This window comes from Triticum urartu, chromosome 5A (assembly GCF_056163025.1).
Source record: "Triticum urartu cultivar PI428250 chromosome 5A, HENAU_Tu73, whole genome shotgun sequence".
NCBI lineage: Eukaryota > Viridiplantae > Streptophyta > Magnoliopsida > Poales > Poaceae > Triticum > Triticum urartu.
This window is the reverse complement of record NC_141877.1, coordinates 587,444,097-587,459,263: the sequence shown is the minus strand read 5'-3', so window position 1 is coordinate 587,459,263 and position 15,167 is coordinate 587,444,097. Positions and strand designations below refer to the sequence as shown.

At 44.9% G+C, this 15,167-nt stretch overlaps 2 protein-coding genes across 3 annotated transcripts; both read right to left on the bottom strand.

The window, feature by feature from the left end:
• Positions 1–6,145: 6,145 nt before the first annotated feature.
• LOC125506060 (uncharacterized) lies at positions 6,146–7,390 on the bottom strand. Of its 2 annotated transcripts, none has more exons than XM_048670938.2 (4): positions 7,203–7,390; positions 7,016–7,078; positions 6,680–6,918; positions 6,146–6,591 (listed from the first exon to the last, which is right to left on the bottom strand). In XM_048670938.2, exons 1-4 carry the CDS (start codon positions 7,278–7,280, stop codon positions 6,423–6,425), a joined length of 549 nt encoding a protein of 182 aa, XP_048526895.2. In that variant the 5' UTR covers positions 7,281–7,390; the 3' UTR covers positions 6,146–6,422. The 2 variants fall into 2 exon arrangements, with proteins under 2 accessions (XP_048526895.2, XP_048526894.2); XM_048670937.2 differs by having other exon boundaries at positions 6,680–6,921; positions 7,203–7,389.
• A 3,629-nt stretch (positions 7,391–11,019) lies between these two features.
• Positions 11,020–11,820, bottom strand: LOC125506059 (uncharacterized). The gene has a single exon (XM_048670936.2). It carries the CDS (start codon positions 11,757–11,759, stop codon positions 11,280–11,282), a length of 480 nt encoding a protein of 159 aa, XP_048526893.2. The 5' UTR covers positions 11,760–11,820; the 3' UTR covers positions 11,020–11,279.
• Between the last annotated feature and the right edge of the window lie 3,347 nt (positions 11,821–15,167).

Sequence of the window (15,167 nt, the reverse complement as noted above, 5' to 3'; positions counted from 1 at the left end):
AACCGAAGTGCCAGCCGAGGAAGACCGGAGAGTGGATGCACCTGCATGGCTCGAATTTTCTCCGTATTGGTGTGGAGCTGGTGGTGCATGGCTCCTTTCCAGCCGGCGGTTCCTGCGCGTCAACGTCTCTGCAGCCTGCACAGCATATTTTGCCCGTGCAGTGCTAATTTTCTGGTTTTGTCCGGAGCTGCGCCGCCTTGTGTCGTACCTATGCCTCAATTTTCTTTTAACACACCTCTGGCTCTGTTGTTGTGCTTCTCTACGTCATCCTCTGTTTTCGTTACAAGTAGTGATCCAACATCCAAGTGGGTCACCTAAGAAACAACGAGTTTGCTTTTTAAAAAACAACCTGTGACCCATGTGTTTTCTTGCAGGAAATTTTTGGATCTATTTATTTTCAATCATGGCAGTACAACAAACATAAAAAAAATTATATCCATATCCGTAGACCACCTAGCGACGACTATATATGTATTTAATCATGACGTACGGGGCTCATGTATTTACGCGGCTGAATTTTCTACATAATGTTACATATTTTGATTAGTATTCAATACAATATTGTAATCATTAGTTTTCATACGAATACACTCATATTACATCATAAATGGCTATAATAAGGAACACGTCTTTGTCGAATATGATGATACTTTTTAAAAAATGCCGTTTGGTGCTCGAGCTAGAGGTAGCTCGTTATCACGAACGCTCGGTCGGCACCGTGATTCACAGCCCACAGCATGACCCGCACCGTATATAACTGTACATTGATGTATTTCTCAACGTATAGGTCCTGAGACTAGCAATTATGGGGGATGCGATGATAGAGAACACTATGCAAGGACATGGAAGAAAACGAAAACGTCAAAGGGGGGCAATCCTAGCACTAGCCAGGCCGGTGGTAGATGACATTTCGATGGTGAACGAGGAGACATGCGTGGTCATGGTGGCCGTAGAGAGCGGACGAGTGTTATAAGTGGTGGTGGTGGTGGTCGTAGAGGAGGTTCCGGCGGTATTCGTGGTCGTACAGGATGCAGAAGCGGTAGAGGATTGGCTTTTGATTATTTGTGTAATCAAAATGATTGATATAATATGAATGGTAAGTATTTGTTCATACTATTCCGAACACTTCTTGTTTTTACACATTTTCTTTGTTCATGTCATTTGCTAACAATTGTTCTTGTTGTTGGCATGGATTCATCCGGTTCCATGATGAAGTCATCGTGCGCTGAACGAGAGGACATGCCGAAGACATGGAGGGGGCAGCTTGGACAAGAAGAAGGGGGATGAAATTGTTGGAAATATGCCCTAGAGGCAATAATAAATTGGTTATTATTATATTTCCTTGTTCATGATAATCGTTTATAATCCATGCTAGAATTGTATTGATAGGAAACTCAGATACATGTGTGGATACATGGACAACACCATGTCCCTAGTAAGCCTCTAGTTGACTAGCTCGTTGATCAATAGATGGTTACAGTTTCCTGACCATGGACATTGGACGTCGTTGATAACGGGATCACATCATTAGGAGAATAATGTGATGGACAAGACCCAATCCTAAGCCTAGCACAAGATCATGTAGTTCGTATGCTAAAGCTTTTCTAATGTCAAGTATCATTTCCTTAGACCATGAGATTGTGCAACTCCCGGATACCGTAGGAGTGCTTTGGGTGTGCCAAACGTCACAACGTAACTGGGTGGCTATAAAGGTACACTACAGGTATCTCTGAAAGTGTCTGTTGGGTTGGCATGAATCGAGATTGGGATTTGTCACTCCGTGTAAACGGAGAGGTATCTCTGGGCCCGCTCGGTAGGACATCATCATAATGTGCACAATGTGATCAAGGAGTTGATCATGGGATGATGTATTACGAAACGAGTAAAGAGACTTGCCGGTAACGAGATTGAACAAGGTATCGGGATACCGACGATCGAATCTCGGGCAAGTATCGTACCGATAGACAAAGGGAATTGTATACGGGATTGATTAAGTCCTTGACATCGTGGTTCATCCGATGAGATCATCGTGGAGCATGTGGGAGCCAACATGGGTATCCAGATCCCGATGTTGGTTATTGACCGGAGATGTGTCTCGGTCATGTCTGCATGTTTCCCGAACCCGTAGGGTCTACACACTTAAGGTTCGATGACGCTAGGGTTATAGGTAATAGATATACGTGGTTACCGAATGTTGTTCGGAGTCCCGGATGAGATCCCGGACGTCGTGAGGAGTTTAGGAATGGTCCGGAGGTAAAGATTTATATATGGGAAGTCCTGTTTTGGTCGCCGGAAAGGTTTCGGGGTTTATCGGTAACGTACCGGGACCACCGGGAGGGTCCCGGGGGTCCACCAAGTGGGGCCACAAGCCCCGGAGGGCTGCATGGGCCAAGTGTGGGAGGGAACCAGCCCCAGGTGGGCTGGTGCCCCCCCCCCCCCACAAGGGCCCAAGGCGCCTAAGGGGAGGAAGGGGGGCAAACCCTAAGGGCAGATGGGCCTTAGGGCCCATGCCTGGTGCGCCTCCCTCTCCCCCTCCCCTTGGCTGCCCCACCAGATGGGATCTGGGCTGGCCGCCGCCCCTAGGGTGGAACCCTAGGTGGGGGCGCAACCCCTCCCCTTCCCCTATATATATTTGAGGTTTGGGCTGCCCAACACACGTGATTTGATCTCCTTCTTGGCGCAGCCCTACCCCTCTCCCTCCTCGTCTCTCGTAGTGCTTGGCGAAGCCCTGCTGGAGTCCCGCGCTCCTCCATCACCACCACGCCGTCGTGCTGCTGCTGGATGGAGTCTTCCCCAACCTCTCCTTCTCCCCTTGCTGGATCAAGGCGTAGGAGACGTCACCGGGCTGTACGTGTGTTGGACACGGAGGTGCCGTCCGTTCGGCACTAGGATCATCGGTGATTTGGATCACGACGAGTACGACTCCATCAACCCCGTTCACTTGAACGCTTCCGCTTAGCGATCTACAAGGGTATGTAGATGCACTCTCGTTCCCCTCGTTGCTAGATTACTCCATAGATTGATCTTGGTGATGCGTAGAAAATTTTAAATTTCTGCTACGTTCCCCAACAGAAATCACCACCATATTAGTATGGTGATGTTTGCAATATGAAGGTGTACGTCCACTAACCGGAAGAAGGTATGGACAGAAGGTAGAAGATTCTTCATGTATCCCAACTATGCACATGATCGTGCACGTACAACTAACACCTATGACCGCCCACCAACATGTTAAACAAATAAACATGGCATGCAAGTGATCTCGTTTGCTTCATTGTGTATCACTAACACAAACACTTGATTTGTAGGATGGCCATGAGCGTCGTCGGAAGGACAGGAAGGAGCGGAAGAAGTGTGAGGAGGAGAGGGTGCGCAAAGAGAAGGTGGCTCGTCGGGAGGAGAGGGCAAGGAAACCCGAAAGAGCTTGCCTTGCATTTTTGCACAAGAGAAGGATGAGGCATGCGACAAGAAAGGGAAATGGCCTCGATGATATACGATGTATGAACTTTTCAGTTCGAGACTTGTTGTGTGCAATGAACTTCCATGTCATTCGAGACTTCTTGTGTGTTATGAACTTTCATGTCATTATAGACTTGTGTGATGAACTGAGTACTGTGCTGTGACAAGACTATGTTAATATCGATGCTTTGCTATCTATGAAATCTTGTGAATTTTGGGTGTTTGGCAATGTTTGGAACATGAGAATCACCGAAAATTGATAAGTCTTGCTTCTTACCTGCCCATTTTCAATGGCCCGCACACGATGCTCCCTGTCGTACTCTTGAATTAAATTTTCGTACCAAGGTCCATTATCCGCCATCCTACAAATCACCGTATGGAAAAAATATCAAGTAATTTGGCATAATAACATCAACTCAACAACATAAATTTTCCATTCACACATTAAATGGATTTGCTTACAAACATAATGCATTCTTTTTGCTAAAATTTAGAAAAAGCAGCCTCTTAGATTGATTCATATCCAAGTCATCTACATACACACATATTGATTCTCCTCTTAAGCATACCACATACAGACAGACACATCATATATAAATCAAACAATATTGTCGTACCACATACACACGTCATATATTTTCATACCACATATACACATCATCTAAACATAATGGACTTGCTTTCTTGCACATACACGCACCATCTATAATCAAACCAAATTATCAAACCAACCATACCACATAAAACCATCAAATATTCATCATCCCTCTTGAAAATATCCTATGGGACAATATATGCACAAACACTAAATAAATTGTCCTACATGTTCACCAACACTTCATCTACTCACTACCAATCATCTATAATCATCTACTAAATACACAAAAGTCTAAATCAAATAAAGTATCTACTCATCTATCATCACCCAAGGTTGAATAATGTAACAACAATAAGAGATTTTAACCAAAATAAATTGGAGGAAACAGGGGAGATTACCTCAAGGAAGCTTCTAGACCTCAGATCTATAAATTTGAGGGTGGAAAGAGGGGATCTAGAAGGATTTGGTGGGGGGGGGGGGGCACCTCTCTTTGTTCCTTGTTCGGCAGCCGCCATAGGATAGTGACAATGGGATGGGCTCGGCCTGTGTGTCTGTTTAACTACTAATCAGGCGAAAACACCATGGATTATGGCGTTTTGGGTCGGGGAAGAGGGGAGGTAAACGCCACAATCAATGACATTTACCCCTTTGTCACGTTGGACAGTCAAGGTTGAAAGTGTTGTTCTACACCAGAGCTCATGTGAGCTCAGATGAACAGGAAAAAAATAGAAAAATCCAAAAAATCTGATTTTTTTTGTCTGAAACATTGAAAATATATTTGTTGGCTTGCAAAATTTCATCACAATATAACATTTGTGGAAATCATGGCAAAAAAATAGTTGCTCCAAAATGTTATTTTCAAACGCATTTTGGAGCGTTGATTTTTTTATTCCGACACGATGTGTTGGGAGTACTACACCACTAGAAGGGTTGGGCGCGCTTCACTGCGCCGCTGGTGTTGTTGAGATTCTTAAAAAAAATGCTCATTTTATTTTAAAATATATGGTATATTAATTTTTTGAAAAGTCCAACCTCTTTAAGTGTGATCAAATTTATGAAGAAATATATCAAAATTCCTAATATCAAATTGGTGTTATTAGATTCGTCATTAAACGAATTTCCATAATTTTTTGGCTTAATATTGTGGATGTTGATATTTTTGGCTCTAAACTTGATGAAAGTTAAAGAAATTTGACTTTCCAAAGAACTAACACCCCATGTATTTTGGAGCTGATGGAATATTTAGTTTGCTGATGAGCAAGACAATGGAGTGTGTTTTATGCTTATTTATAGTGCAGTTATTTGGTGGGCCTTCATGGTGTGATTTTGTGTTATGCACTAAACAACTCATACTTTTGTGGGTAAATTTCGGTGTCGGTGTCTACATGTACTATATTGGTGCTATAATATCATCACATGGTGACCCTTCTTTTTTTAGGTGGTAAGAGGGGGCACGGGGTTTATATGTTTTTCTAGCTGGTTGGTGTTGATTGATTTGAAAAATCGTTGGTCCGATCAAAATCATAAACCAAACTCAAATTTGAATATCTGAATCAAATAAAAGAACTTCAAAATTAGGTAGTATGGTGAATTAAAATAACTAAATTAAATGAAAGATCTCTTTGAGAAATTATTGACCTGGTCAAAATCAGGTGACCAAGTTCTATCCTCAATTAATTGTGAGGACTTAAAAATTAGAAAGCATATTGTATAGTATAAAAGAATTGAGTGAGAGCTTTGAGAAATTGTTGACTTAGTCAAAATTGGGTGATCCGAGTTTAATATTTTTTTTGAAGGACCAATCCAAGTTTAATTGGACACCTCAGTTGATTGTGAGACCTTTTACCCTAGGAGCCTAGTGACATAGTCGATGGAGTGATTGGGGACGGAGTACGGAAGAGAAATGAACATCCGCCTCAGGCTTTGTGAGAAAAACAAACATCGTAGAGATAAGCATGATGACTTATGAGAGCTCTTCGACGATATTTTCTAGGGTATCAGAGAGAGAGAATGAAACCCCGGAAATAAAATACTCTAAATTTACACAAGAAATTAAACATGAGCTGATAAACGTGGACAACATATGCATTATCTATGCCCGGTGAGACAAAAGGAAACAGTAGTTAATCAAGAGGTAGTCTTAGGATTAATTTCTGGACCAACAAACATTAAGAAACGTTCACCACCGCACGCTGCCGAAGCAGAAACAAACACGAGTTCAAGCGACTACTACTTGGTAGTACAGAGCAAACCCAAAATGAAACGCAGGTCCAACGTTGCCACAACAAACAAGCCGACGCGCAAGGCATCCCACCGTGGAAATGGATGCCTGGATCACGAAGCGCCAGGGCGATCTTCACTTCAGCTAGTCGTCCAGAGTAAAAGGAGCTGCCGGCTGCTCAGGGGCCTTGCGCTTCGGAGAGGAAGACGGAGCAGGATCCGCCACCGGCGGCGCCGGTGGCGAAGGCGAGCCCGACCGAAGCCTCTCCTCCGCCGCCAAGACAGCCTCTGTTGCCTCCACGAACTCAGCCCAGCTGATAAGAACAAACCACATCGATCCGTGTTAGTGTTAGTAAACAAGAAATCAATAGGCTACTGAATGTGTGAATCTGGCGAACGCACCACGTGATCGGCAACTTGATGGCCCGGCGGGCTTCTGGTCGGGCATTCAAGACGCGGATGAGGTCGTGCACGCTAGGGCCGCGAAGACGCAACGCAAGATCCTTCACGACCTCGCTAAGGTCGGCGATCTGACGACGGATCTCCAGCGTAGCAATCTCGGTCCGCGCTGTTGAGTGGAGGGTCCTCTGAACCAGCAAGCACAGGTCCGCCATGGAAGCGCCTCCGCCATTGCCGTGCTGCTGCTGCGTGCACATTCATCAGCGCAAGGGGAAATGTTCAGACTTCGGAGATCCAAGCAGGAAACAGTATAAGAGATCTATCAAAATGAAAAATTACCAGCAAGTTGTGCATGTGTATGACCCGAGCCTGGCCGATGGACGACACCGCATCTGCCTGTGCCTGAGCGCCGCAGGTAGAAGAACAAGCAGAAACATGAGGGGCAAGAGATTGTTGATGCTATGTATGTACATATCCCTCACAAAAAAAGGAGAGAAATAAAGAAGCAGAGGTTCTGTATACATACTTGGCCGCCGGCATGTTCGCCACTAGTCCCGCTCAGCGGCGGCGTCGGAGGTGCACCAAGAACCAGCTCCGGCACCATTGAAGCTAGCGGTAGAGAAGACGGGACAGAGAGAGACAAGAGTGGAGGGTGGTGGTGTGAAGCAAGGCTGGGACTGGGGTTGAGCCGGTCTGGTCTGCTTTGTAGGGCAACAAGGACAAGGAGGAGACCGCAACAAAAAAAATTGACACACTCATATACACGTGCATTCACTCATTCCTATGAACCCACACATGCACATCCTATCTTTATGAGCATCTTCGAGAGACTGAGCCGACATATCATCTTAATATTTTTACGAGAATGAATATGCACCGAACTAGAGAGCTTAAAAATAATTCAACCCCAGAAAGAAAATCAAGATTCCCATAACAAAACACAGTAAAGGCTTATTTGATTCAAATGATTTTCATATGAATTTTAAAGGATTAGAATTCTTAGAAAACTTTTCTATGTTGGTTGTTTAATTCATCATATGATTGATCCAATAGGAATTTTTACAACGGATTTCTTTGTGCTACTTCCCATAGGATTTCTAGCATCACCTCAAATATCTTTAAAAGAATCTTTTTTTTTACTATCATGCAATCAAACATACCAAAATCGTATAGGATTGCGATAAGCATGACATTCCGATCCTATGTTTTTCCTACTCCCGTGTTTCTAGAATCCTATGAAACAAAGAGACCCTACTGGTTTCTTTGGTTCGCAATATTTGAAAACCACATGAATAGAATGTCATGGTACTTTAGAATCCTATACATGAATCGGCAATAGACGTTGTTTGGTTGCATTATAGGAAAAACACAGGAATTTTCTATGAAAATAGAGTGGATGCCATAGTTATCATAGACTCAAAGAGATTTTTCCAAGAGGTTTAACCTCTTGCTAGGAATCCTATGTAATTTATACTGTAGAAAGCATTCCATAGGAATTTTGGAGGATCCACTCCTTTGAACTAAATGAACACTCTACAGGAAAAAAAATCCTATGAAATAGAATCCTAGAAAATTCGTTTGAAAATACTATGAGCCAAACAGACCCTAAAAGAATGGAGTATGAAGCGATTTCCACAACACCAGCCATTAGAAGTAAGGGCATCTCCAATGCGGGTCACATAATTGACCACAAATGTTTAGACCGTATGGTTCGGTCACATTTAGCCATCCAATGCGGCTCACTAGAAATGAATGAATCGATCCTGACGTCTGAAATCCCACAAACTGACATAGACCGGGGGGGGGGGGGGTGGCGGTCTACTACGTCGAACAACCCGGACGCATCCAAAAACCTCTTTCGCATCATGATCATGCCCGTTCCAGAATCCTCTGCGTCGCGTATGCACTCCATCTTGATCAGTCACCCGTCAACCCGCATCCACAGCACGTAGCTACCGAAAAACCTACTACTACGCTGCCCGCATTAAAGTTTCGCTGGTCCGCCTACCCGGCTATTAAGGGCCAATTCATTTGGGCGGCTTAGAATATAAGTTGCCTCTCCACTAGCTTTAAAAATAAGCCTTCTCCTAAATTTGTTGAAACTTCTAATTAGTTAACTCATAATTAGTTTAGAAGTCTCAATGAATAAGAGATACGGCTTATAGAAAAAGCTAGGAAAGTGGCGGCTTATTTTGTTTAAGCCGCGAAAAGAACTGGCCGTCGACCGAACACAAACACAAGCCCTATCCTCCTACTCCCCTCTTCCACATCCATCACACACCACCACTGGTCGCCAAGACGGGCAAAAGACCAACGCCTCCAACTGGCGGTCAGCGCGCGGCTCCGGTTTTAGTTAGCACTATCGCCCACGTTCTCCAGGCCCCTTGTCGTCCACACTTCCATCCTACATCAAATCGGAGCTGATTTCCTCAGACGACAAGGAGGAGCAGAAGTCGCCCGTGCTGTGACGGACAACGAGTTCGTGCCGTAGATTGAGACCGTGCTCGAGTGGTTGTTGATCGACCACAGTCCGGTCTCGCGTCCCCTCCACATAACCGCGACGTCCAAATAGAATGTTGTGTGAAGGAGGAGCCGCCCTTCCCAAATTCTTTTATGCTTGATCCGGTTATCTATTCGATCCATTTCAAATGAGCAAGTCATTAGGTGTGAGGTGTCCACAGCTGGATGACCAGCACCCCACGGACATTTGTTGATGTGCATTTGACGATTCACGTTGAAGATGTTCTAACCTTTATCAAGCATATCTTAGGCCTCCTTTGGTTTGAAGGAATTTCATACGAATTTTAGAGGATAGGATTGTTTTCTTTAGAGCCCTTTGGTTCATAGAAATGAATTCCTACTTCTACATAGGATTGGTTCCTATCCTTCACATTTTATAGAAAAATAAAAATGAGCCTAGACTCAATGAAAAAATTCATTTGATGTGAACCAAATGACATCTCGTTTTCTATTCCTACTCATAGGATTTGAGATACATGTCATCTCATTTTCTACAAATTTCCTATTTCTACGATAATTCTATCCTATGAACCAAAAAAGCATTAAAGAAAACCATTTGTTGTACTACCAAAAGGGAACTACGAGCTATGACTTGACATGACGAAGGCATGCATCCTTTCAGTCTGCCAGCGAGCGTGGGATGCACAGGGACATGTATCTGACATGGGGAGCAACCGGGCGGCCGAGCAGCTCACGATGGACCGTGCAAAGTGGCTTTTTTTGAGGTGACGGTGTAAACAAGTTGCTAGCCTGCATGGGGAAGACAAACCGGTACAAGGCACGGAGGCAGAGTACCAATGATGGACATCTCCAACAGCACGGTGAGTACACTGGTAGTACGAAAGAAACTATAAAACTCTCAAACCGTACACGTGTATCTAAAGGGGAAGATCACGTCCAAGCCAAAGGATTTACTCCATCAAACGTGTACTATAGCCTAAAGAGATAAAGACATGTACCGGTGCAATTCAACCCAACTATATAAAATGTACACAAGGGTTACTTAAGGGTATTTTCAAAGCTGACCCACATGCGTCTGGATCGCGTTGTCCGAACAACAGAAGTCATTCAACATGGGACTGTATTGGTTTACAGCGCGGTCTGGACGCGATTTCTCCCGCAAACCGGAAACAAACATGAGGACTTCGCGGGAGTCTAATCCACGAACATTTTTAAAATCGACAAACATTCTTTGGAAATTGGTGGAACAATTTTTTAAATCCATGGACATTTTTTTAATTTAACGATTTTTTAAATTCATGATATTTTTTGAATGAGTGAATGTTTTATGAACGAATAAACTATTTTGTAAGTCATGATCATTTTTTGAAATTTCGGGATATTTTCCCATTCATGAATTTTTTTGAATTGGTGATTTTTTTTCAATTTCTTTAACAGTTTTTAATACATGATATTTTACAAAAAATCATGAACATTTTTTGATTTACTGAACATTTGTTTTCAAAATTTTGAATTTTTTAATAAGAATTTTTTTTATAAAACCACGAGCACTTTTTGAATCCACAAACATTTTATGATTTATTAAAAAATTTATTTCATTTAAAAAAAATCGAAACATTTTTTAAGTCCCAAATTATTTAAAGTAGAAAAACAAAAACAAAAAAAACAAAAAATTAAAGTTAAAAAACAGGTCGCCCGGACATGGGCTGGACCAAACGGGGGCTCTATATCTTCTCACACATGAATAGAGCGTAGTATAGGAGGTACCTACTACATGGGCAGGCCCAGGTGGGGGATTCCCCTGTGTGAAACTTTTTTATGGCATTGGTCGGTTTGCATGTTTGGAGGCAATTCTCGTGACATACCGCAAGAAGCAATATCCCTTTAGTTGGTATAGGCATAAAGGTATAAATAACATGTAAATAAATTAAAATGCCGCATATATACTAGGACAAGAACACCCCTTTAATATCAACACACAATAACTAACAACTGAATTGAAATGTAAAGCAAACAACACGAAAGCAAATACTTCACATGAGCAACAAAGTGATGTAGCCACTGGAACATGGGAGCGTGTGACCGTCGACCTGGTGCACGCGTCACCATGCACGTGGCACTCCTAAGTTGATGGAGGCGGCGCCAAGAACGGCATAGGCACGTTGACAGTGGGGATAGAAGGCATCGGCGGCAGCGTCATCTTGGGCATGGAAGGAATGGCGGGCATCGGCGGCATCGTCACCTTAGGCACAACGACGGCGGGCATCGGTGCCATGGTCACCTTAGGCACGACGATGGCGGGCATTGGGGGCATCGTCACCTTCGGCACCGCAGGAACAGCAGGCATGGGCGGCAGTGTCACCTGCGGCACGGTGGGCACAGTCGGCATAGGTGGCACGGTCAAGGACGACACCGTCGGCACAGCCGGCATCGGTGGCAGCATCGGCATGGTCGGCACGGCCGGGAGGCCAGGGACAGCAGCGGCAGCGGGTGGGGCAGCCGCCGGGGTGGTGTCGGCCAAGTGGCGAGCGGCATGGCACGTTGTGCTGGCGAGGAGCGTGCACGCCATGATCATGGCTAAGAAGCTCGTGGTGGAGGCCATGCCTAGCTCCTAGCTAGAGTTTCTCTCAGATGGTTTACTGCGAAGGGACTATGAGATGTCTCTGATCGTTGGGATGCAAGGACAGGGGTCGATGCCTGGAACTTATAGCCCAGGTGAGGTGATGGATGGCCTGATTAGATTGGTTGTTGGCCAGACGTGTTTACGTTAGTCAGAAGTGACAAAATGTTTATATGATCGAGAAGGAAATTAGTTGTAGCGGTCGATCGATGTGGATGCGATGCATGCATGGATGCCTCAATTTCTGTGTTTAGGTGAGGAGCTGGCGCTGCAGGTACCTCTCCTCGTCACTCTTTCTTCACGATAAATAAGTACTATTTCAAACACAGGGGGATGTGTGCCGACTGCCGAGCCCCTCGTGCCTTGCCCACCGCAATGTGAAATCAAATAAGAAAGGGCGTGGCAACTGCCTGATTGATTTTGAATAGTCAATCCGTGGTAAACTTCAGACATTCGGTGAACCTCGTTAATAAATTTCAGTGGCATTCGTGTTACTATAATTACTTGGTGCTCGGTAATATTTTTTTTCTAGCATGTGCCTTTTAGAGTGGGTTGCTTGTGTGGTCTTTTACGCCGACTTGGGCGTTTTGATGTAGAGATGACGATTTCATGACATTTCAATGTTGTTTTCGTTCTTATTCCTGCATGTTCATCCGTTCAACTACTTAAGTCAGCTGTATTGTGAACTTAATTTTTTGCAAAGTGCATTTACGATGGTGTAAGCACCCGTGACAATCTCAACGATTTGAGTGGGAACAAAGGGAGGAAATTGGTGGCCAACATCTGAGTATTTGGTGGATGGCCCTGGCAGAAACATGCTTGGGCAGTTGCGCTACGCAGGCAAGGAGAAACAGACCACCATGATGTCCTTCGTGCTCAGCCATCCAACATATCTCTCAATTTTTTTAAGAAAAGGAGAATGACCTCCGGCCTCTGCATTGCATCTGGGAGATGCATGCGGTCATTTTATTGATTATTCTTAAGGACCTTACAAAGTAGAACAACAGTCTGCCGTTATTCCTATCCATATGAAGAGAGAAGAGAGAAGGGGAAGAGAGTAAAAAATTAGTTTGTGATGGCGTCGGAGTTGTCTTAGTTGACGGTGTTTGAGAACACATCCGCACACGCTTATACAACCCCCCGATTTGGGGGTATACTAGGGGATTTGGGATGTCTCGTTAAGTCCACAGGCAAACAAGGGATATTGGAGGTATAAAAGTGCCCGGAGCCTTGGACAGTCAAGTTTGGACATGTAAGGACAAATTAGGGGATAGCGTTGGAGATGCCCTGGTTGACACTAGCGTCTAGTGTTCAAAACTTCTATTTTTGTGGCTCACGTTCAAATGTTTGATCATAAATAAAAGAAGCGGCCTTTATACGCTTGTGATGTGCCTACATCAAGATCTCAATATCAGTCAGTGACACTAACAACAGTACAAACGGCGAAGTTTTTTCAAAAAGAACAAGATCATTGACAAGTCAACAATGGTAGGGTTCCGACGACATTAAGTGGTGCCGAACGGAAGTTTAGGTGAGGAGACGAGACGAAGCTTTGGTTACTCATTTCGAATCTGTCACATGTTTTAAATGACTTGAAGATATATTAACGAATCAATCTTTCTTCTTTCAGCCATCCAGATTGAGCAAATCTTCAGGCAGCAGGAAACGAGGCCCGAACAAAAAGTTGAAGGAGGGCGTAAAGTACAATATCGAGGCCATCAAACCTAATGGCGAACCATTAGCGCCTAAGAAGATTGCGGACAAGTTCATTCGTCAGTGCGGAGTTCTTGTGAAGGACCAACTTCCAATCTCCCTTCAAGAATGGAGAGAGCCAGCAAAGCCACGTCCAGATCTTACTTTTGTCGACGACAGACAAAAAGTTCTGCTTTGGAAAACTCTCATGGAACATTTCACCCTACCAGATCATTTCACAGATGCAGATGTGGAGAAAGTCAAGGAAGCTGCTCTTAGGAAGATAGCGGTTGCATTCAACAACCACAAGAATCGTGTATGGGACAAGTACGTCAAGGGAGGAAGGAAGACTCCAGTATTCGAGAGAACACTAGAGAAGCAAAGTGCTCATTGAGACGATTTCGTAAAATTCAAGGATTCGGAATTATCTAAGGAACGGTCGAGAATAAACAAGGACAATGCCGAAAAAAGGATAAGTTCCATAAGCTAGGGCCAGGTGGCTACGCGGTGGCAATGCCTAAGTGGGCTAAGTCTGAGAAAGAGATGAAGGATGCAGGTGTCGCTCCAGAAACATTGAGCTAGCCCCCCAGGTGCAGGACTTGGTTCTATGCGCATGGGGGGGAGTTGGACCCGAAGACAGGAAAAGTTTCGAAGAAGGCATGTCTGAACGAGCCGAAGATAAGCTACTTGTTGCAATAGAAGAGGCTCGATCGGGGGTGTTCCAGCCTAACAGAGAGAACGACGAGCTTACGCATGCCCTGGGAAATCCTGAACACCCGGGAAGAACACGAAGCAAGGGCGCTATTCCGTGGTATGAGGGGTTTTCGGACTGGAACACCGACTACAGAACCCGCGCGAGAAAAAAAGATTGCGGAGGAGAAGAAGAGGAAGATGGAGAAGGAGCAGAGGAAGCTGGACTATGAACGCCTTCAAGGCCTAGAATCAGCGCACGCAGATTTGGCAGTCAAATTCCAGTGGCAGCAGGAGCAGATTGACTCACTTAGCCAGCAAAGGGGGTCTCAGCAGCTGCAGCAGCTAGCGGATGATCCAGCATTGGATAGCACCGTCCCATCCATGCCGAGAAGCAGCATGGGTTCCGCCCCGGGCGATGCAATGCTGGATAGATACCCCGTGGATGACATCATGGAGAACACTAACTGTGAGCTACACTTCAAAATGAAGAACATATCCATGAAGGTGGCGGACGCCGTTGCTTTTACAAGTCCCCCCGAGGCAACCTTCCATTGCAACCCGATTCCAGTGGGCTATGCTCGTGTCTTGGTTGATGAGGTGGTGGACCAATATTCGGGGCTAGAGCTTGACATTCCTGGAGGTGACGAGGAGCACACACTGGGAGAGGCCAAACATCGTATCATCCTATGGAGAAAGGATTGCATTATCTTTCGAAGGCCACCGACACCGCGTCAGCCGACTCCTTGTCGAAGTCCGTCACCGAGTCAGCAGACTCCCGCTCCTCCAAGTCCACCAACGCGTCAGGCCACTCCTCCTCCTCCAAGTCTGGCAAAGTGTCAGGCCACTCCTCCTCCAAGTCCTACACAGCGTCAGACCACTCCTCCTCCAAGTCCGGCACAACTTCAGGACACTCCTCCTTCAAGTCCAGCACAGCTTCAGGCAACTCCTCCTCGTCCAACTCAGCCACGTCAGCCGTCTCCGCCGCCTCAGCAATCATGGAAGAGA